This window comes from Callithrix jacchus, chromosome 4, assembly GCF_049354715.1.
Source record: "Callithrix jacchus isolate 240 chromosome 4, calJac240_pri, whole genome shotgun sequence".
Lineage (NCBI taxonomy): Eukaryota > Metazoa > Chordata > Mammalia > Primates > Cebidae > Callithrix > Callithrix jacchus.
The window spans coordinates 156,529,063-156,552,347 of NC_133505.1; the positions used below are offsets into that span (position 1 = coordinate 156,529,063).

The following is a 23,285-nucleotide window of genomic DNA, read 5'->3' on the forward strand; positions in this document are numbered from 1 at the left end:
AGTTATCAGGTTCCTATCAAGGATTTGACTTTTTTCTTTCCTCCAAACGGAGATCATCAAGAAGTGTAGACAGATGAAATGGAAACTATTAAGAGGGTTACAGCCCCAAATCGGCAATTTTATTCATGTTTAATATTGAAGTAATATTGTAATATTGAATATTGTTTTGCCTGTAGTTTCATTAATGGTCACAGAATCCCAGAAAATAGGTAATGTTGATTTTGGATTGGAAGCAGGGGCGGTGTCACAGTTTACAAAATAAGGTAAAAACTAGAATTTGTAAATTGTACTGGCATAGTGGCACAGGTGACTTAGCTTTGTTTCCTTTAAAAGATTAGTGGACTAAATGATGGCTGGATTCTGACAGTCTCAGTTCTAATTAGGAGTCAGCGATTTGCATGCGACAAGCAATGTTCTCGGTGAGCTTCTCACTGATGGTCTTGCAGAGCTTATAGCAATAAACCCATGGTGGAATTTGTGAGGTTTAACTAGGTGTAAATGCACACTTAAATCGGGAGTAACACGTTCACTTAAGGACATACTGGTATTTTTTTAACCAATCGCAACTCTTTACGTTCGTATTATTCTAAAGAAGCAAAGCTTTGCCCCAACCCCCAACCCCCAGGTTCTGGTATTCTTTCACTCTCTGAGAGCTCTAGAACCAAGGGTTCCAAAGTCTCTGCCTAGCCTAACAGTGACGTGCTTGTCACAAAGCCAGAGGCCGGTGTCCTCGGGATAGAGAGAGCCTTTGTCCTTGGGTTTTATTCTTCTTACTGTATTGGCTCCACCGAACCAAATATTAGTCAACTGGGTTGGGCGAGGTAGGACAGATGAAGCCCACCGTCTAGCAATCTGGACACCTATAGGAGCAGATTCGCCGCGCGAAACGGCTGACCCAGCGGCGATTGCAGAACCACGGGCAGCGTCGGTACAGATCTACCCCACCATCCCGCCGTCCAGCTAGCTGACCGGAGACGCAGCCGGGAATGTGACTGATCAGGCTACGGAGCCTGGCCGCAGAGCAAAGGCAATGCAGTCCGAGGCCTCAGACAGGGCCACTCAGAAGCAGCGGTGGCGCTGACTCAGCCCGGCCTCCCTGCAGTCCCCGGGTAGCAGCAGCAGCCACAGGCGCGGGCGGCTGTGCCACACACCTCCCCCGCCCTCGGCCCCACCCGGCCACACCCTAGGCCGCGCGGCGTCACAGAGCGCATGCGTGCCGCGGGGGATGCCGGGAGCGCGCAGTGGCGGCAGCGGCGGCGACGGCAGTAACGGCGGCGGCTACAGCGGGGACGCTAGCGGGGCGGTGACGGTGTGGGAGGTGGTCTCACTCTTGGGGAAACTACTGGGCACCGTCGCCGCGCTGAAGGTGATTCTGTACCTGCTCCGAGTGTGCTTAGCGATGGCCTGGAAATCCGGCGGCGCCAGCCACTCGGAGCTAATCCACAATCTCCGCAGTAAGTGCCATCTCCGCTCGTTGTGTGGCAGCTGGGGCAGGCTGGGCCTGGACCGAGTCCTCCTGGGCCGTCCGGAACGTTCTGCCTGCCTCCGCGCGCCTGCTGGAGGGTTTCGGCGCACGGTTGCCTCGGTAGTCCCGAATGGCGTGCGCTTGCAATCGCCTCCCTCGGGACCTGTCACTCGTCGACGACGTGGACTAGAAGGGAAGAAAAAGAGCCAGGGGCCGCTGCTTGTGGGGGCAGGGGCAGTCGTCTCCCTGCAGGCCCTGTGGGAGGGAGTGCGGTACAGGTGGTGCTGCTGTCACTTGGGTCCGCGTCCGGGTCCGGCATGCGAGGGGCGTGCCTTCTGGGTGGGAGTGTGTGGGCTAGGCCTTATAGAGTGAGCTGGCTCTCAGGAGAGGCCACCTTCGCCCCCTGCATTTTCTCATCTTCCCCCTCCTTCATAATCAACCTCGCTGCAAGCTTTCCCTCAAATGCAGCCTCCCCCGCCCTCCGTTTTTTCCCCGGGAGGGAGATGCCACCGTCTGATACAGGCGAGGGGAGGAAGATGAGAGTATTGCCATTGCAGATGCTGGGAGAAATTTCTCGGGCGGCTGTCCAGTGGAAAGCTCCGTGGGGGGCGGAGAAAGAGAATCGGGATGCTGTTCCTGAGAGACTTGTATTTCAGGAGCCTTTACAAGTCCTAGATCAGCAAAGGGTTGTGTCTGTGGTTCTAACTTTTTTCAGGGCTACCATAGGCTTTAAAAACCTTGTGTGGAGTTTCTTTATACCATTCTTTTTATTGTATTCCTTCCTCTGATGATAATTTTAGGGTGGGATGAGTGCTGTGTCACTTTCTTTTTTTAAACCGAAATATAGCGTCCCCGTTTTATTGGGAGACTAGAAGGGCCACAGTCTATAATAATCTCTTTGGTCAGAATTTGTAGCACTCTTCTTTGCTACTAACTTTGCAGTAATCATCTTGCCACATGGTATTTTTAATTGTCCTTTGTTACTTAGCTCTTCATATGTTTGTCTCTTTAAGGGCTGGCACCTTAAAAAAATTTTTTTTGGCTGTGCTCGGTGGCTCACGCCTGTAATCTCAGCATTTTGGGAGGCCAAGGTGGGTGGATCACCTAAGTTCAGGAGTTCGAGACCAGTCTGGCTTAACATGGTGAAACTGCGTTTCTACTAAAAATACAAAAAATTAGCCGGGTGTGGTGGCGTGCACCTGTAATCCCAGCTACTTGGGAGGCTGAAGCAGGATAATTGCTTGAACACGGGAGGCGGAGGTTGCAGTGAGCTGAGATCGGCCGTTGCACTCCAGCTTGGGCAACAAGAGCAAAACTCTGTCTCCAAAAAAAAAAAAAAAAGTGTTAGCATCTAAACCTTCACCATGGCCAGGCGCGGTAGCTCACACCTATAATCCCAAAATGTTGGGAGTCTGAGTGGAACAAATTGCTTGAGTCCAGGAGTTCAAGGCCAGCCTGGGCAACATAGCAAGACCCCATATCTTACCACCACCAAAAAAAAAAAACCTAGAAAAATTACCCTGGCATGGTGGCACTCCGGTACTCAGGACGCTGAAGTGGGAAGATCACTTGAACCCGGAAAGCAGGGTTTGCAGTGAGCCAAGCTCAGGCCACTGCACTCCAACCTGGGGGACAGTGAAACCCTGTCTCAAAAAAAAAAAAAAAAAAAAAAATCCTTTGTTACCAAACACTAAAGACTCAGTTTCCACCTTAAGTATTGTCCCTCCACCAAAAAAAAATCCAAAATGACATATATTAAATACTGGCCGGGCGCGGTGGCTCATGCCTGTAATCCCAGTGCTTTGGAAGGCCGAGGCTGGGCGGATCATAAGGTCCGTCAGGAGTTAGAGACCAGCCTGGCCAGCATAGTGAAACCCTGTCTCCACCAAAAATACAAAAATTAGCTGGGTATGATGGGACCTTGCACCTGTAGTTCCAGCTACTCGGGAGGCTGAGGCAGGAGAATTATTTCAATGTGGGAGACGGAGGTTGCAGTGAGCTGAGACCATGCCATTGCACTCCATACTGGGCGACAGAGCAAGACTCCGTCTCAAAAAAAAAAAAAAAAAAAAAGTACCAACCAATGTGCCAAACAGTACTCCGAATTTCTCTCAAGTCACCTTTGTCTGTCTAGCACAGATTTAGGCATATTATGGACACTTACTGGGCATTTATGAAAAAAAAGGGATGACTATTACGTTCTTAGAGAAGTTTAAAGAAAAACAAATTTTTTTTTTGAGCAAGAGTTTTGCTCTGGCTGCCCAAGCTGGAGTGCAGTGGCGTGATCTTGGCTCACTGCAACCTCCCCCTCTAGGGTTCAAGCCATTCTCCTGCCTCAGCTTCCCAGGTAGCTGGGACTACAGGCGTGCACCACCACGTCTGGCTAATTTTTGTATTTTTAGTAGAAACGGGATTTCACCATGACGGCCAGGCTGGTCTCAAACTGCTGACCTCAAGTGATCCACCTGCTGTGGCCTCCCAAAGTGCTGGGATTACAGGCATGAGCCACCACACCTGACTGAGATGTCAACATTTTGTCAAGCATTGTCAGGTTCATTTTATGGAATGATGCTTGATTGAAAATGGACATTTATGTGCTGCAACAGTGGTATGAAGTATGATTTGGGTTCTCATGGATGGCACATAGGCTCAATATGTTGTAAATATTTTTATAAAATCCCTTAACATGATCTCAGTGCCCTATTGCAGTGTACTTGAAGGATTTTGTACACAAATTGTCATTAAGTAATTTTCCACCAGTAGGTTATCATAGAACGCACTTGGCTGTGGCAGAAATTTGTAATCAATCAGGCTCTTAAAGTCTCTCCTTTTTGGGCCAAATTGTGGTAAGCCAAGACTAGATAGATCTTTTCTCAGTGGTTTCATAATCACTTTAAGATATTGCATTACTGTTCTTAAGCTGACATTTCTAAGGATGTTTTTCTGTCAGAAAATTTAACGAGGACTATTTAACATACATGTATGTACGAATGTTGATTTTGCAAATATTTAGTTTTATACTAGATTTATGATTGGTAAGAGGAAATTAGAGTAGTAAAGTTGTTTGGCCTCTTTTGTAACACTTGTGCAACTTCAGTTTCAACTTCTTGCTGAGGTAATTCTAGCTAATAGTTTTATTTTTATTTATTAGCTGATCATACAAGTAATAGTTGCTAATGTGAAAATTGCAGTTGACACAAAATTTGAAAATATTGTCTGACTTCCTCATTATTCTACTGTATATATTCTTCCTAAATTAAAGGATTTTAATTGAAATCTTAGAAAAAGGTGAAAATTGTGATTATATTGATGTTGAAATGAAAAGGAGTCTGCTTACTGGAAGGGGAAGGAAATTATGGTTTTAATTTTTTTTTTAGGAAATGAAGCTTAATATAATTTGTTAAGAATATCTTGTTTTCCTTTTGTATTAGAATCCATCATAATAGGAATATGGTTGTATGATTTCATAGTTGATGCATCATTTATAGACTATTTTAGTTGATGCATCATTTATAGACTATTTTGGATTGTAATGGTAGATTTCTTATGTCATGGCTTATAACCACTCTTAAGTAATTTAACAGTGACTAAAACTTGAGCATGCTTCAAAATCTCCTGGATCAACTGTAGAGCCTTTCAGAACACAGATTGCTGGAGCTTGAGAATTTGTATTTCTAACAGATTTGTAAGTGGTGCACTGCTGATCTAGGGACCACATTTTGAGAACCAGTAACATGTGGCATTTAACATTTGAAATGTGGACAACTGAAGAACTGAAATTCAGTTTTATTTTAATTAACTTAATGAAATAACCACATGTATCTAGTAGTTACCATATTGGGCAGCATAGGTCTATAGAAATGAAAAATAAAATTATTTTATAATTATGGACTGGTAATATGCTCTTGAAACAAATTAGCCTAATTTAAAACAACTGTGAGTCTGCTTGATCCAGGGAATGTGACATTTAAGTAATGCTTATATTAGAGTTTATTTTCTACTTGTATTGATATAATTTCAAGCCATGGTAAAATTTAGGAAGGTAGCATGAGTAGGTGAGGTGATGTTCTGGAGCAGGGGTATTTAAACCAGAGGGTTTGTGGGAGGTTAACAGATAGGCTTCAAATGCTAGATAGTCATCCCTCCCTTATCACATGGTTTTGCTTTCTGAAATTTCAGTTACCTCAAGTCAACTGAGGTCTGAAAATATTAAATGGAAAATTCCTGAAATAAGCAATTCATAAGTTTTAAATTGTGTCCCATGCTGAGTAGCGTGAGGAACTCTCTAGATGTCCCACTTCATCCATGAATCATCCCTTTGTTCAGCATATCCATGCTGTCTGCACTACCTGCCTGTTAGTTAGTAGCCTGTTTGGTTAGCAGTGATTGTCACAGTATCACAGGGCTTGTGTTTAAATTATTCTTTGTCCGGGCGCGGTGTCTCACACCTGTAATCCCAGCACTTTGGGAGGCCGAGGAGGGTGGATCACAAGGTCAAGAGATCAATACCATCCTGGTCAACATGGTGAAACCCTGTCTCTACTAAAAATACAAAAAATTAGCTGGGCACAGTGGCGCGTGCCTGTAATCCCAGCTACTCAGGAGGCTGAGGCAGGAGAATTGCCTGAACCCAGGAGGTGGAGGTTGCGGTGAGCCGAGATCGTGCCATTGCACTCCAGCCTGGGTAACGAGCAAAACTCCGCCTCAAAATTCTTATTTTACTTAATAATGGACCCAAAGTACAAGAATAACGGTGCTGGCATGTTATTATACTTGTTATATTTTATTATTCATTATTTTTGTTAATCTCTTAATTGTGCCTAATTTATAAATTAAACTTTGTTATAGGTATGTTATGTATCGGAAGAAAACATAATATACAAATGGTCCTTGACTTAGCAGTGGTTTGATTGACAAGTTTTTGACTTTACTGGATGTTAACCTGGCAGGAGGATTGCTTCAGTCCAAGAGTTAAAGACCAGCCTGGCAACATAGTGAGAATAACATATGTTATTTTCTCTACAAAATATAAACAAAATTAGCTGGGAGGATCATTTGAGCCCAGGAGGTTGAGGGTGCAGTGAGCCAGGATCATGCCACTACACTCAGCCTGGGTGATGGAGCAATACCTTGTCTAAAAGAAAACCATGTTGAGCATCTATATGGGCTGTATGGACTTTGGTACTGTGTGCAGTTTTGGGCATCTATTAAGGGTCTTGGACCATATTCCCTGCGGATAAGGGGGAACTGCTATACTGGACCCTGAAAACAATTGTTCTTTTATCTATTTTTACTTGTAAAAATAATTTAGTCCATTCCCCTAATTCATCAATCATTTTTACTTATGTTTCTTTTGCATTCTTGATTTTGTCATTTTACATATGTAATGTTTATAGAATTTGTCATTCAGTCAGCTGATATTTGAGTGGCTTCTATATAACAGGCACTGGGGATATAGCAGTGAACAAAACAAACATCCACTCCCTCTTGTAGCTTCTAATGGGAGCAGCCAAGTATAGTATGTCACATGATAAGTGACAAAGTAGGAAGGGAGGACAGAGTGTGTGGGGCAGTAGGTTTGTAGTTGTAGAGAAGGCCTCAGTAAGGTATCATTAGACCAAAGATTTGCTGGAGGAATTGATACAGATCATGCAGGTAGACTTGGAATAAGCATTCCAGGCAAAAGAAATAGGAAATTCTAGATTTGGATTTAGGGTTCGGGAGAAAGATTAGAGGATCCAACACCAAGGTTTTAGGCCTTGGCAACTGGAATGATTTGCCATTTTTTGAATTGGAAGTGGTAAGTGAGTGAGCAGCCAGGGTTATTCTGTGAGGAGGGGGAATGTGGGAAATCAGGAGTTTATTTTGAGGAATGTCATGTTCCTATAGGACATGTAAGTGGAGATCTTTAGTAGCCATTTGAATATGCAAGAATTATGATTATTTGGGTTTTTGTATACTAAAAGCATTTACTTTTGTAAATAATGAAATCGTTTTCTAATTCTATTTATAGCACCAGTTCTTAGCCACTAGTAGTTGTTGTTAATAGCAAAGAGCATTTATTCTTCCCTTTTTTTTTTTTTTTGAGACAGTCTCTGTTGCCCAAGCTGGAGTGCAGTGGTGTGATGTTGGCTCACTGCAATCTCCTTTTCCTGGGTTCAAGAGATCCCCCAACCTCAGCCTCCCAAGTAACTGGGACTACAGGTGCACACCACCATGCCTGGCTAATTTTTGTCTGTGTAGAGATGGGGTTTCCCAATGTTATCCAGGCTTATCTCAAACCCCTGCACTCAAATGATCTACCCACCTCAGTCTCCCAAATTGCTGGGAATACAGGTATGAGCCACTGCACCTAGCCAGCATTTAGTCTTAATATTCCATTACTTTTCTATGTACATGGGAAAAATATAAACAGCTAGTAAAACCCTAAGAAACTGGGGCCTCAGAGTCGAGAATATACCTCCTCATTTTGGCTTATTTCAAGCCAGTTTTATGGATAGGTACTAGTAAGTAAACTTAAAATCCTGTGTGTATATTTAAATTTAAATTATTTAAAAAGAAATAAAATTGGCTGGGCATGGTGGCTCATGCCTGTATGTAATCCCTCTTTTGGGAGGCTAAGGTGGGTAGATCACCTGAGGTCAGGAGGTCAAGACCAGCCTGGCCAACATGGCGAAACCCCATCTCTACTAAAAACGCAGAAATTAAGGCTGGGTGCAGTAGCTTACGCCTGTAATCTCAACACTTTGGGAAGCCAAGGTGGGCAGATCACCTGAGGTCAGGAGTTCAAGACCAGCCTGACCAACATGGTTAAACCCCCCCCACCTTTTTTTTTTTTTTTTTTAATGCAAAAATTAGCTGGGTATGGTGGCAGGTGTCTATAATCCCAGCTACTTGGGAGGCTGAGACAGGATAATCACTTGAAACTGGGGTTGAAGGTTGCAGTGAGCCAAGATTGTACTATTTCACTCTAGCCTGGGTGAAAGAGCAACACTGTCTCAAAAAAATAAAAAATAAAAATAAATAAAAGTAAAAATTTATATATTGAGTTATACTAGCCACATTTCAAGAGCTCAGTAGCCACATGGAGCTAGTGACCACCCTGTTGGACAGTACAGATAGAGAATATATCTGCTATTACTGAAGGTTCTTTTGGATTGCAGTAGATCTTGATGCTTGGTTGTATTACATTCTTGTTAATGAGATCTTAGGCTGTAGGAGGGGAAAGCTTCAATTGTGCTGTTACAAAAATATTTTTATTAATATATTTAGCTTTGGTTAAATGCTTTCAGGTGGCAATATAAAACTAAAGATTATCAGACAAGGGTTATGAAGATAACAGGAGGGTTAGCATCTTATATCGTGCTTTGACACGATTGAAGTGGTTTGGTTTAGCAGAGAAAAGGCTTTAGGGACTGTGGTGTTTAAATATTTGAAGAAATGTCATGTAGTAGAGGGTCAAACCAGGACAAATGGGAGCAGATTTTGGCTCATTATAAGGAAGTATTCACAAAGCTATCCTAACAATCAAAGAGTTGGCTTCGAAAAAGTGTTTTCTGTCACTGAATATGTTGAAGCAAAGAATAGTTGACCATTTCACTGTAAGGGATATTGTAGAAGGGATTTTGTCATCAGATTCGAATGTACACTAGATCTCTAAGGACCCTTCAAAATCCAATATTCTATTATTTCTTTTTTTCCCAGTGTACCTAGATTCTGCGATTTTAAAAAATATTTTATTTTTTGAGACAGAGTCTCACTCTATTGCCCAGGCTGCAGTGCAGTGGCATGATCTCGGCTCACTGCAACCTCCGCATCTCCAGCTCAAGCGATTCTCGTGCCTCAGCTGCCTGAGTAGCTGGGACTACAGGCATGTGCTACCATACCCCACTAATTTTTGTACTTTTGGTAGACATGGGGTTTCGCCATGTCGGCCAGGCTGGTGGACAAGTGATTCCTGACCTCAAGTGATCTGCCCGACCAGTCTCCCAAAGTGCTAGGATTATAGGAGTGAGCCGCTGCGCCCGGCCAATTTTTTTTTTTTTTGTCCTGAGACATAGTCTTGCTCTGTTGCCCAGGCTGGAGTGCAGTAGTGCCATCTCAGTTCACTGCAACCTCTGCCTCCCAGGTTCAAGCAATTCTTCTGCCTTAGCCTCCCAAGTAGCTGGGATTACAGGCACCTGCCACCTTGTGCTCAGCTAATTTTTGTATTTTTAGTAGAGTCGGGGTTTCGCCATGTTGGCCAGGCTGGTCTCAAACCCCTAACCTCAGATGATCCACCTGCCTCGGCCTCCCCAAGTGCTGGGATCACAGGTGTGAGCCACTGTGCCCAGCCAAGTTTTGTTAATTTCTTACTGTTTTCCCATACATGTTGATAGCAGAGAAGAAATATAGGGTAGATGATTAACAGCTATCTAAGTCTTATAAACTAATATAATAAGGTAATATTTCTTTTATTGAGATGTAACCTTGTAACAACCTTAGAAAAAGTTTCTATATGACTTGGAAATCCATCTGTAGCTTGTTTTTTTTCTCCCTTTCTCTCTCTCCTTTCTCTCTCCCTCTCTTTCTCTCTCTCTCTCTCTCATTCTCTCATCATTGCAACCTCTGCTGCTAGGGTTCAAGTGATTCCCCTGCCTTAGCCTCCCTAGTAGCTGGGACTACAGGCATGCACCATCACGCCTAGGTAATTTTTTGTATTTTAGTAGAGCTGGAGTTTCACCATGTTGGCCAGGGTGGTCTCGATCTGCTGACCTGGTGATCCAGCCGCCTGGACCTCCAAAGTGCTGGGATTACAGGCATGAGTTACCGCCCCCGGCCTTTTTTTTTTTTTTTTTTTTTTTTTGGTAGACGTAGTTTCCTTTGCTCTTGTTCCCCAGGCTGGAGTGCAATAGTGGAATCTCAGCTCACTGTAACCTCTGCCTCCCGGCTTCAAGCGATTCTCTTTCCTCAGCCTCCTGAGTGGCTGGGATTACAGGCATGCTCCACCATGCCCAGCTAATTTTGTAGAGACTGGGGTTTCTTCATGTTGGTAAGGCTGGTCTTGAACTCTTGGTCTCAGGTGATCCGCCTGCCTTGGCCTCCCAAAGTGCTGGGATTACGGGTGTGAGCCACTGCACCCAGCCACTCAGGCTGGTCTTATTTGCCTCTTCATATGCCTTGTGCATGAAGGTACATTGTTCAGTTACTATAACGAAGACCAAAACAGTACCTTAAACAAAATAAAAGTTTCTGTCTCTCATAGCAATCCAAACAGTTCAAGGCTAGTATGGTAGTTCCATGGTGCTGAAAACCTAAGACTCCTCTCTTGTGGCTCTGTTCTTTTCCTCATCTGCAAGGTTACAGATAGTGTACCTTCACCATTTCCCTCTTCCAGCCAATGGGGAGATAAGCAAGAGAAAAAGGAAAACACCCATGCCTTTTAAGAGCATGATCTGGAAGTTGTATACGTAAATTTTACATATGTTCCATTGACAAGAACTTAATTGTAGGGTTACACATAATCACAGGGAGACTAATTGGGAATGCACCCAAATAAAATTCTATCACTATAAACTGGATTATAGAGGATGCAGGTAAAAAGAAAAAAAATATATATATATGTATATATACACACACACACAAAATAAAATTCGATCACTATGAAAGTAAAGGAGTCCTTGCTGTATCTTGCTAATTGTAAGGGTGGTGTGTGTGTGTGTGCACGTGAGCGTGTGTGTGTGTATATATATATATATAAATATATATATTTACACATACATACTATCTATGATAGGCTAGGAGGATTGAGATTAATTTTTAATCAAGTAATATGTGTATTCAAGTAATATATGTACATATTTAAAATATACAGTATAAGCCGGGTGCAGTGGCTCATGCCTGTAATCCCAGCACTTTGGGAGGCTGAAGCGGGTGGATCACGAGGTCAGGGATTTGAGACCAGCCTTACCAACATGGTGAAACCCAGTCTCCACTCAAAAATACAAAAATTAGCCGGGCGTGGTGGTGCACACCTATAATCCCAGCTAGTTGGGAGGGCGGAGACAGGAGAATTGCTTGAACCCAGGAGGCGGAGGTTGCCGTGAGCCGAGAGCTCGCCATTGTACCCCCAGCCTGGGCTGGAGTGAGACTCCATCTAAAAATAAAAAACAAAAAGAAAAAGATACAGTACCAGACTCATTGCTTAGAGTGAACCACTTTAGCTATGTTTTTGGTTTTTTCGGTTCTTGTGATTATCTTCATATCTCTAAATCATATGCTTAAACTGCTGTTTCATGTTTTATCTACTTTAGACATCTTATGTTGACCTCCTGCCAAGATGGATGAGGATTTACACAATACAAACCTATCCCCTTCCTTCATATAGTTATTATCATAGTTTTTGGTTCCTCTTTTGTGGTTACCTTTGTAACTTTGTTTTTTTTTTTTTGAGACCTAGTTTCATTCCTATTGCCCAGGCTGGAGTGCAGTGGCGCAGTCTCAGCTCACTGCAACCTCCACCACCCGAGTTCAGGCGATTCTCCTGCCTCAGCCTCCCGAGTAGCTGGTACTACAGGCATTTGCCACCATGCCTGGCTAATTTTTTGTATTTTTAGTAGAAACAGCATTTCGCTGTGTTAGCCAGAGTGGTCTTGATCTCCTGACCTTGTGATCCACCTGGACTTGGCCTCCCAAAGTGCTAGGATTACAGGCAAGAGGCACCGTGCCCAGCCACCTTTGTAACTTTGAATAATATACTTTAACCTCTATTTCTTGTTCCACAATTTATAAACTGACCTACCTCTTAACCTGTCTATTTCCTAAATGATTGACAGTTCTTTTACATTGTCAAAGTTGGTAACATTTACATTTCATTCTGAGCAGTAAATAAATCTTCTGCACCTTATTGTTGATTTCAGAAGTTGACAATCAGTAGCCATCATTAATGTTTATGACTATATCCATACTTTGCTGAATTGTGTAGTGTATTGGGTTTATACCCTGCTGTTTGTTTCCTGTATTACAGCCTTTCTGCTATTGAAGACTGTCCAATATTTTTCCTTTTCTTAAAAACATCAGTTGTTTGAAATCTTGCCACATTTTAGTTTTCTTCATATGTAAATCATAGCTCTTGTATAGTGTGTTTTTTTCCTGGAATTGGATTTATCTTCTGTGCCCATGTTCATCCACCCTTCAAGTTAGGAAAAGAAACATATTTTTCTTACCATGACCCTAATTTTTTCAAGCTTTTTATTATTTGGGTGATAGCTTGGATTCTATTGCATTCTCCTTTTTGAATACTGTTCTCATTTGGATCAATTGCATATTTGGACCAACATTAGCCATTATTATAATCATTTAATTAGGGTTTTTAGACCCTAGGGCTGCAAGCAGATTGGGTATGGGTGGTTCTCAAGCTGTTATCTATTTCAGAAAACCATAATGGTAATTGCACGTTTAACCCTAATTGGTCTCTACATGCAAAGTACAACATCAAATTACTTTGCTGTTTGCTAGAAATATTTTAGGGCACTGGCATAGGGCACTATGATATTTTATATATCGCAGATTACCAAAAATAGAAAATGATTTAAAAACTTAGTAAATATATAATAGTTTGGTTTAAGTATTTTTAAAATTATTATTACTATTTTTTACCCTATGGACATGCCCAAGTTTAAGCATTTTTTTAAAACATGGGATCCTGGGGCAAAAATAAATAGTAAGAAACTTGTGAAAATTTTGGAAACCACCCAGCAATGCCTAAGAAAAGTTTTATTCTGCATCTTGATGGGTTCCGCTTTTTAATAAATGACAGATGGCATGCTATTAACAACAATTTAGAAGGAATTCCATATGCCTCCATATCCATAGAGCCAAAGAAGCTCACATAAATTTGATAGAAGTATATTTATTATCAAGCTTGAAGGAAGTGATTTTCTTTCTTTCTTTTTTTTTTTTTTTTTTTGAGACAGAGTCTTGCTCTGTCACCCAGACTGGAGTATAGTGGCACGATCTCAGCTCACTGCAACTTCCACCTCCTGGGTTCAAGCAATTCTCCTGCCTCAGCCTCCTGAGTAGCTGGAATTCCAGGCACGCACCACTATGCCCAGCTATTTTTTTTTTTTTTGTATTTTTAGTAGAGCTGGTGTTTCACCATGTTGTCCAGGCTGGTCTGGAATGCCTGACCTCATGATTCGTCCACCTCTGCTCCCAAAGTGCTGGGATTACAGGCATGAACCACTGTGCCCGGTCGATTTCTTTAACTTGCTTTGATTTTTAGAATGTGCCTCAAGTAAAATCTTTAAGATATCACACTTTAAGTATCCATCTAGAGAAGGATGAATACAGTGACTATGATGATGGTTTCAAAAACTGATGAATAATTGGCAATGTTGCATGAAGCTGCCTAACCTGAAAAAAGGCTTGAGGTAGTCATGATATATGTTCAGATATGTAAAAAAAGGTTGACGAGATAGAAATTCAATATATTCTTTGTGACTTCAGAGAATAACAGTAAGGGTTTCATGTGAGTGAATTACGAAAAGGGAAATTCATCAAATAATCAGAATGGTCTGAATGAGCTAGTAAGAATCACAATAATGGAACTCTTTTAGTAGAGAATATGGTACCAATTTATGAAGTTAGACTTGATGGCTCCTAAAGCCTCTTGTGGTCTTGAGAGTCTATGAATCACCCTCTGGAATTTGAATTAATATCAGGGCAAATGAACCACTCAAGAAGTATTTTGGACAGTAGTAGAACTCACTAAGTTATTTGAATATGTTAGTAGCAGTATAGTGATCAATAGAAATCTAACATATTAATTTGAATAACCATACCCCTTATTTGCTGTTATCCTGGACTACTTAGTTTTTCTGACCTCAATGTTATGATCTGTCAAATGAAATAAATAATAGTGCCTACTTTATAGGCTTGAGACAACTTAAGATTGATTCTGTTTATTAGAACTGTATCTTTAGCATGGTAAACATTCAGCAAATATCACTGCTACTATTACTCTGCTTTTGGAATTTAAAAAAAATGCTTTCAGGCTAGCGACTGGGCCTCACGCCTGTAATCTCAGCACATTGGGAAGCTGAGGTGGGAGGATCACTGGAGGCCAGGAATTTGAGACTAGCCTGGGCAACATAGCAAGACCCACTCTCTACAAAAATACTTTAATTAGCCAGGTGTCGGGGCATGCTCATGTCAGCCTAAGTGTTGGGGTGGCTAAGACAGGAAGAGCACTTGAACTCAGGAGTCAGAGGTTACAATAAGCTTTGATGGTGCCGCTGTACTTCAGCCTGGGCAACAGAGCCAGACCCTGCCTCTTTAAAAATAAAAAAGTACTTTTCAGTGTTTTATTCTACTGACCTTTTTGAGTAGCTTGCCTACACTTCTTTGTGTAGAAATAATATTTTCTATTTGGGTAATTTATCCAAAATTTATATTTTAAAATGGAAATACCATTTACATTTGTCTTTGCTAGTCTATTACTATTTAAATTGTTTTCTCTGTTTGATGTGCCTTTTTTGGTAATTAAAAAAATATTCATTGTTACTTGGAAAGTTTGTATTTATACCTTTTATAGTGTTATTAATTGACCTTAATTTTTTTTTTTTTTTTTTTTTGCTGGCTCACGCCTGTAATACCAGCAGCACTTTGGGAGGTGAGGCAGGTGAATCACCTGAGGTCAGAAGTTTGAGACCAGCCTGACCAGTATGGTGAAATCCTATCTCTACTAAAAATACAATATTAGTCGGGCATTGTGATGGGTGCCGGTGATCCAGTTATTCAGGAGGCTGAGGTAGGAGAATTGCTTGAATCCAGGAGGCAGTGGTTATAGTGAGCTAAGATCGCACCACTGCACTCTAGCCTGGGTAACAAGGGCAAAACTTGCTATTTGATCAATCTGTGTGAAATGGTATCGTTTGATTCCTTCTATTACCTGTACAACAGTGATCTAATTCTACTTTCCCTTTATTTCCTCCTCTAATTGTTTTTATTCTTTCAAGACTTTGTCAGAACATATAACATTTAAGTGCTATTATTTCACCCATGTTCCTATCCTTATTTTTGTCTTGGCTATACAATTGGGTATGTGTCCTTTGCCAACATATCCCTGGTTATCTCTTGGTTAGATAAAACACATCCTCTAGAAGATTCCTCAGAAAGGGCTTGTGTGTACAACATTCTCTGAGTTCTTACATATTCAAAATGTTTTTTTTTCCCCTCCCTATAGCCTTGATTTTGAAGGACAGCTTGGCTGGGTATAAAATCCTTGGCTTACACTTAAATTCACCAGTTTGAAGAATACAATTTGAAAAAAATGTGACACACAGATACAGTGTGTAACTACCAATTTTGTTATGATGTAGAACGTGGGTTAGCAAACTACAGGCCACCGACAAAATTTGGCCCCCTGCCTGGTTTTATAAATTTTTATTGAAACACAGCCACACTTTCATTTATGTAGTGTTTCTGGCTGTTTTTGCACCACAGTGGCAGTGTTTAGTAGTTGCAACAGAGAGTATATGGCTTGTACATTCTAAAATGTTTACTATTTAGACCTTTACAGTTGTTTGCTGATCTCTGCTACAGAACGCTTCTTTCACTGAAAACGTTTTTTTGTCTCTTTGCAATTAATCTCCTCCCTTCTATCCCTTAGCAACTACAGATAGGCCTTTTACCACTATGGTTTTGGCTTTTCTAGAATGTGTTAAAAATGGAATCATATGTAGTCTGCTTGTCTGGCTTCTTTCACTTAGATTAGTGCTTTTGAGATTCATTCATGTTGAGTATATCAGTAATTCGCTCCTATTTTTTTTCTTTCTTGGTACAGACAGGTTGCCACTATGTTGCTCAGGCTGGTCTTGAACTCTTGGGCTCAAATGATCCTCCTATCTCAGCCTCCCAAAGTCCTCCCAAAGTTCTGGGATTATAGATGTGAGTCACTGCACCTGGCCGTTCATTCCTTTTTATTGTTGATTTGCATTTTCTTTCCTTGAATTTCTTGAAATGCTGCTTTATTCTTACTTTGCTTTGAATCTTGCTCTTAATTTTTATTTTTATTTATTGAGACAGGGTCTCACTCTGTTGCCCAGGTTGGAGTGCAGTGGCATGATCAGGGCATACTGCAGCCTTGATTTTCCAGGCACAAGTGATCCTTCCACCTCAGTCCCCTGAGTAGCTGGGACTACAGGTATGCATCACTATGCCAGGCTAATTTTTTAAATTTTTTGTAGAGATGGGTCTAGTCATGTTGCCCAAGGGTGGTCTCAAACTCCTGGACTCAAGTAATCCACCTGCCTTTGTCTTCTAAATTGGTGGGATTACAGATGTGAGCCACTGCATCCAGCTTGTTTGTTCCTCTTAAGAAACCTTTGGTGACCTAGTTTTTTGTTGGTTTGTTTGTTTTGAGACAAAGTCTCATTCTGTCACCCAGGCTGGAGTGCAGTGGTATAATCTTGGCTCACTGCAACCTCTGCCTCCTGGGTTCAGGTGATTCTCTGCCTCAGCCTTCTGAGTAGCTGGGATTACAGGTGCATGCCACCATACCTGGCTGATGTTTGTATTTTTAGTAGAGATGGTGTTTTGCCATGTTGGCCAGGTTGGTCTTGAACTCCTGACCTCAGATGATACACCCACCTTGGCTTCCCAAAGTGCTGGGATTACAGGCATGAGCCACATACTCAACCTATTTGTTTGTGTTTTGAGACAGGGTCTTACTCTACTGCCCAGGCTGGAGTACAGTGGTATGATCCTGACTCACTGTAGCCTTGACTTACTGAGCTCAAGTGATCCTGCCACCTCAGCCTCCAAGTAGCTGGGACCACAGGCGCACAACACCACACCTGGTTGATTTTCAAATTTTTTATTATAATAGGTAATTTGATCTTTTTGCCTTAATTTTTTTTTGAGATTGAGTCTCATCCTCTCACTTAGGCTGGAGTGGATTGCAGTGGTGTGATCTTGACTCACTGCAGCCTCTGCCTCCCAGGCTCAGTTGATCCACCTTAGCCTCCTAAGTAGCTGAGACCACAGGCATGCAGAACCATGCTTGGCTAGTTTTTTTTTTTTTTTTTTTTAATTTTTTTGAAGACAGAGCCTCACTCTGTTGCCCAGGCTTGAGTGCAGTGGCATGATCTCAGCTCACTGCAGCCCCCGCCTCCTGGGTTCAAGCAATTCTTGTGCCTCAGCCTCCTAAGGAGCCGGGATTACAGGCATGTGCCATCACACCTGGCTAATTTCTGTATTTTTAGTAGAGATGGGGTTTTGCCATATTGGCCCTGCTGCTCTTGAACTCGTGGCCGCAAATGATCCACCTGCCTCAGCCTCTCAAAGTGTTAGGATTATAGACGTTAGTCACCATGCTAACCCAGCTAATTATTTTTGCCTTGATGTTCTGAGAATTCTTTTCCTTTCCTTTAAAATCTTCCCGGTAATATGTTTACTTCCTGGTACATTTTTTTAGAATATAGTTTTAAATACTAGTTTTGTTTAATCAGCAGAAATGTTTTGATTTGCATTTTGTTTTCTTTTTACATTAGTTTTGAATGGCATTGGTTTGATTTTTTTTTTTTTTTCTTTTTCCTATGCATCCAGCCTTGAGACAGGGTCATGCCTTTTCACCCAGGCTGGAGTACAATGGTATGATCATAGCTGATTTTAACCTCAAACTCCTGGGCTCAAGCAATTCTCCCACCTCAGCCTCCTGAGTGTTTAGGACTACACACTTGTGCCATGATGCCCAGCTAATTAATTTTTTTTTGTTGTTATAGAGGCAATTTTACTATGTTGCCTTGCCTGATCTCAAGCTCCTGGGCTCAAGCTATCCTCCCTTGGACTCCCAAAGCTTTGAGATTATAGGCATGGGCTGCTGTACCTGGCCTTTATCTCAAATAACTAATTGTTAGGAAAGCCAAATATATATTATTGATCTTGGTTTTCTTCTTGAGAAATTCGCTTCTCCTGGGCTCTACAACAGTATATTGGCCTGGTCTTCATCCTGCCTCTGTGACTGCTCCTTATCTTTGATGGCTCTGCTTTCTTTGCATGTCTTTTAGATGTTGACTTTTTCTTCTCTATTTATTCTCTGGCCACTTTGAATTCACTTTGATTGCTTCAGTTGCCATCCATAATAAATAGAAATCTATATCTCTATTCTAGATCTCTTTTCTGAGCTCCAGATTCATGTGTCCAGCTGACTACAGAATGGCTCCAGTTGTATGCGCCAAAGCCCCTAACTGAATAGATAACTTACCATTTTCCCCCTTGACTTTGATCTTTCTTCAGGATTTCTTAAATCGGTAAATGGCATTAGCATCTCAACAATTATCCCCACTCCCACCCTCAAATCCAGTCAGTCAGGTATATATTACCTACCAGACATCTCATTATCCTTCTACTTTTCTTTGTCCTTATTGTTATTAAAGACCAGGTTGCCGTTACCTGGGCCATTGCAGCAGCTTCTCATGGTTTTACCAGTTCAGTCTGTGCAGCACAACTGGTGTAATTATTCTAAAATACCTCTGATCGTGTCTCTCTCCTGAAAATATTTACCTCATTTGTTTCAGAAAATGGAATCATCAAGACAGATAAAGTATTTGAAGTGATGCTGGCTACAGACCGCTCCCACTATGCAAAATGTAACCCTTACATGGATTCTCCACAATCAATAGGTAAGCTGTAGATTTCTGAAAATGTCACACTTTTCATCATTTACTTTATGATTTTTGAAACTATAAAAAGCCTGGGACACAGATATTTATTATTACCTTTTTTTTTTTTCTTTGAGATGGAGGCTTACTCTGTCGCCCAGGCTGGAATGCAGTGACGAGACTCACTGCAACCTCCTCCTCCTAGATTCAAGTGCGTCTCCTGCCTCAATCTCCTAAGTAGCTGGGACTAGAGGTGCACACCACCATGCCTGGCTAATTTCTGTAATTTTAAGAGAGATGGGGTTTCACCATATTGGTCAGGCTGGTCTTGAACTCCTAACCTCAGGTGATTCACCCATGTGGGCCTCTTAAAGTGCTGGGATTACAGAAGTGAGCCACCACATCCAGCCTATTATTACCTTCTTAGTTTGAATTTTATGACTCAGTATGTTTCATAATCCCAAACATATCTATTTTAATAAAATGATGTATGTTTTTCTATTTTCTCAAACAATATATAATATGTATAAAGAATTAAAGACATTTTTTAAAATAAAATATTTTGGTGAAAAAAATTTTTAATGAAAACTTAGAGTATTAGCTGAGTGCTGAGTTTTCTTTAGGGGCCTTAGTGTTGAAAATTAGTTTTCAGGTTAGTATTAATTTTTTAAATCAATATTTAGATCAGTAAGTGTGCTTAAGTTATTACTGACTTCTCTGCTTCACTTGCCCTGATTTTTTGGCTTATGTTTGTTTTTTAGAAAGTCCTATATTTAACTCCTTCTCCTGAAGCAGGTTTTGCTGAACTGCTGAGCCTTGGCAGTGGGCGCCTTTGAGGCTTAGAAGTGCCTCAGGATTCTGTCAGCCAGCTGCCATGCTATCTTCTTTTGAAGCACTGTAACAGTCAGCAGAGAAGATCCTGGGGAGCTTCTGAACCCCGAAGGCACCTGCTACCACCGCTCAGTGAAAATTGCTTCAGAGGCAGAAAGAAGCAGGTAAATAAGTTTTGAGAAAGAACACCAGAAGAAAAGAAACTAAAAGTTAAGAACCAAGAAGGGATTGTGTGAATTAACATTAGATGAAAAGATAGAGAATAAAATGAAGTAGTTTATTGGTCTTTTAAGCTATTTTTCAGTTATTCTAGTTTTTTTTAAGTTGACGGAAATATGAAGCAATTTAATTTTGCACAGATTTAGTATACCTATTATATATGAAAGCTTATTTTTAAAAAAACAGTCTGAAGGAAAAACAAGCCAAAAATATATCAACTCTCAACTTACTGAAATTCTTTCTTTCTTAGCTGACTCTACAGAAGAAGAAATTTTTAGCTGCCATACTTTAGAGGGACCATTTTACTAGATGAGCACATTGCCCTTTGGCATAATTATATTTTCCAATTTTAACTGCTGGGTGGCAATACTCTAACAGACATAAGTTTTATTTTCTTGAGATCATAAAAACTAAAACAAAATTATTGTGGAAAAATAACATATGGATGTTAGAAAAGAAATTATGTAAAATAGTCTATTTTTGCAGCTGACTGTATCAGTAGTTCTCTTCTTGTTTTGCAGGTTTCCAAGCAACAATCAGTGCTCCACACATGGTAAGTTAAGTTTGTTTATTTGGTTACAAATGGATCACATTTTTCTCTAAATAGTCATTTTCTTTGGTAAAAAAGGTTTAAAGAAAGTTTGAAATTTTTAAATATTTCAGTTTATCATCTATGAGTTATGGAAATTAGTAATGAACATCATTTTCTTTTTTGAACATCTTATTCTTAATACAGGGTCTGCTGAAGGAGACTTTTTAGGTAGAAACTGGCATATTAAAGTTTTTGGGTTTTTGGTGGTTGTCAGTATCTGTGACATGTAAAAATTGAACATAAAAGCTTATTTAGTAGAGAGTTATTTAAAAGAGATAATATTAAATAGTATAGTGGACATTTTATAGAAATCTTAAGTTGAATATTATTTCACATTTTATGTGGAAAATTTATTAGGGAATAGTTAAGTATAGCAGCCATTGAGCTGCATAGGTCCTTGAGAAGGACTTACTTTGAATGATCTAGTAATTTTCATCTGTTAGAAATTTTCTTGGGTTTGTTTTATTTTATTTTATTTTTGAGACAAGGTCTTACTTTGTCACCCAGGCTGAAATGCAGTGGTATGATCATCACAGCTCACTGCAGCCTTGACTCCTGGGCTCATGCAGTCCTCCTACCTCAGCCTACTAAAGTGCTAGGATTATAGCATGAGCCACTGTGGTCAACTTTTTCTTAGGGTTTAAATGTGAATACTATTATTTTGTTTTATAGGAAAGAACCATAGCTTTTCTTTCCTTTCTTTTTTTTTTTTTTTTTTTTGATGGAGTCTTGCACTGTTGCCCAGGCTGCTGGTATGCAGTGGTGTGATTTTGGCTCGCTGCAACTTCTGCCTCCTGGGTTCAGGTGATTCTCCTGCCTCAGCCTCCTGAGTAGCTACAGTAGCTAGGATTACAGGTGCCTGCCACCACACCTGGCTAATTTTTGTATTTTTAGTAAAGACTGTGTTGGCCAGGCTGGTCTTGAACTCCTGACCTCATGATCTGCCTGCCTTGGCCTCCCAAAGTGGTGGGATTACAGGAGTGAGCCACCATGCCTGGCGTTTTTTTTCTATAAGACTAAATTTCGTTCCTATTGCCCAGGCTGGAGTGCAGTGGTACAATCTCTGCCCACTACAGCCTCTGTCTCCTGGGTTCCTGCCTCGGCCTCCCAAAGTGCTGGGATTATAAGTGGGAGCCACTGTGCATGGCCACAACAATAACTTTTCTGATTTTCTGCGAGTATTTGGAGTTGAAGAAGCTCTTATTTAAACTTAATAAAATAAATTCTATACGCATTTATAGTGAAACTGATAATTATGCTAGAAGAAAACAGACATTTATAAAAATTGAATAGTAATGACTTTTTGAAACATGATAGAAAACACAGAAGCCGTAAAAAAAACCCTAATATCTAGGATTTTTGCAAAGAAAAAATGTTACAAGCAAAAGTTAAAGAGGAAAAATTGGCTGGGTGTGGTGGCTCACACCTGTAATTTCAGCACTTTGGGAGGCCAAGGCAGGAATATTGCTTGAAGCCCGAAGTTTGAGACCAGCCTGGACAACAAAGCAAGACTCTGTCTCTACAAAAAATTTTAAAACTTAGCTGGGTGTGGTGCCATGTTCCTATAGTCCAAGCTACAAGGAAGGCCAAGACAGGAGGACTGTCTGAGTCCAGGAATTTGAGGCTGCAGTAAGCCCATGATTGTGCTACTGCACTCCAGCGTGGTGACAGAGAGAGACCCCATCTCAATAATAATAATAATGATGATGAACAATAGAGGGAAATATTGTAATACATATGACAGCATGAGAAAATTTCAATATATACGTATGTATGCATATATTTGTCTGTGTTTGTATCCCATAAATTAGTAAGTTAAAGACCATTAAGCACCCCCCCCACCAAAATGCATAAAGGACAGGATTGATAGTTCATTGAACCGAAATACAAATGGCATTGGCATTTAAAGAAATGAAAAGATGTCATCTTCACTTATTTAAAAGAAATTTTTTTTTTCGAGATGAAGTCTTGCTCTGTGGCCCAGGCTGGAGTGCAGTGGCATGATCTTGGCTCACTGCAACCTCTGCCCCCTGGGTTCAAGCAATTCTCCTGCCTCACTCAGCCTCCCTAGTAGCTGGGATTACAGGCACCTGCCACCATGCCCAGCTAATTTTTATATTTTTTAGTAGAGACAGAGTTTCACCATGTTGGGTGGGCTGGTTTCGAACTCCTTACCTCAGATGATCCATCTGCCTCGGCCTCCCAAAGTGCTGGGATTACAGGCTTGAGCCATTGTGCCTGACCGGTTATCAATTTTTTTATTCCTTTTCCTTATTTTTTTTAACATTTTAATTAATTTATTATTATTTGTGAGATGGAGTCTTCCTCTGTTGTCCAGGCTGGAGTGTAGTGACACAGTCTCAGCTGCTGGAATGTAGTGGCACAATCTCAGCTCAGTGAAGCCTTTGCCTCCCAGGTTCAAGTGATTTGCCTGCCTCAGCCTCCTGAGTAGCTGGATTCACAGGCGCCCGCCACCATGCCTGGCTAATTTTTGTGTTATTAGTAGAGATGGGGTTTCACCCCGGGCTGGTCTTGA

At 41.0% G+C, this 23,285-nt stretch overlaps 1 protein-coding gene across 2 annotated transcripts in view; it reads left to right on the forward strand.

Annotated features, from left to right (window-relative positions):
- Positions 1-1,220: 1,220 nt before the first annotated feature.
- The window catches only part of PCMT1 (protein-L-isoaspartate (D-aspartate) O-methyltransferase), a 50,319-nt gene continuing 28,254 nt past the window's right edge, over positions 1,221-23,285 (forward strand). For both annotated transcript variants that reach the window (XM_078370290.1, XM_002747107.7), the window contains exons 1-3: positions 1,221-1,454; positions 19,024-19,128; positions 20,679-20,710. In XM_078370290.1, coding sequence (XP_078226416.1) covers positions 1,226-1,454; positions 19,024-19,128; positions 20,679-20,710 — 366 coding nt within the window. In that variant the 5' untranslated portion in view covers positions 1,221-1,225. The remainder of the gene's footprint in view (positions 1,455-19,023; positions 19,129-20,678; positions 20,711-23,285) is intronic.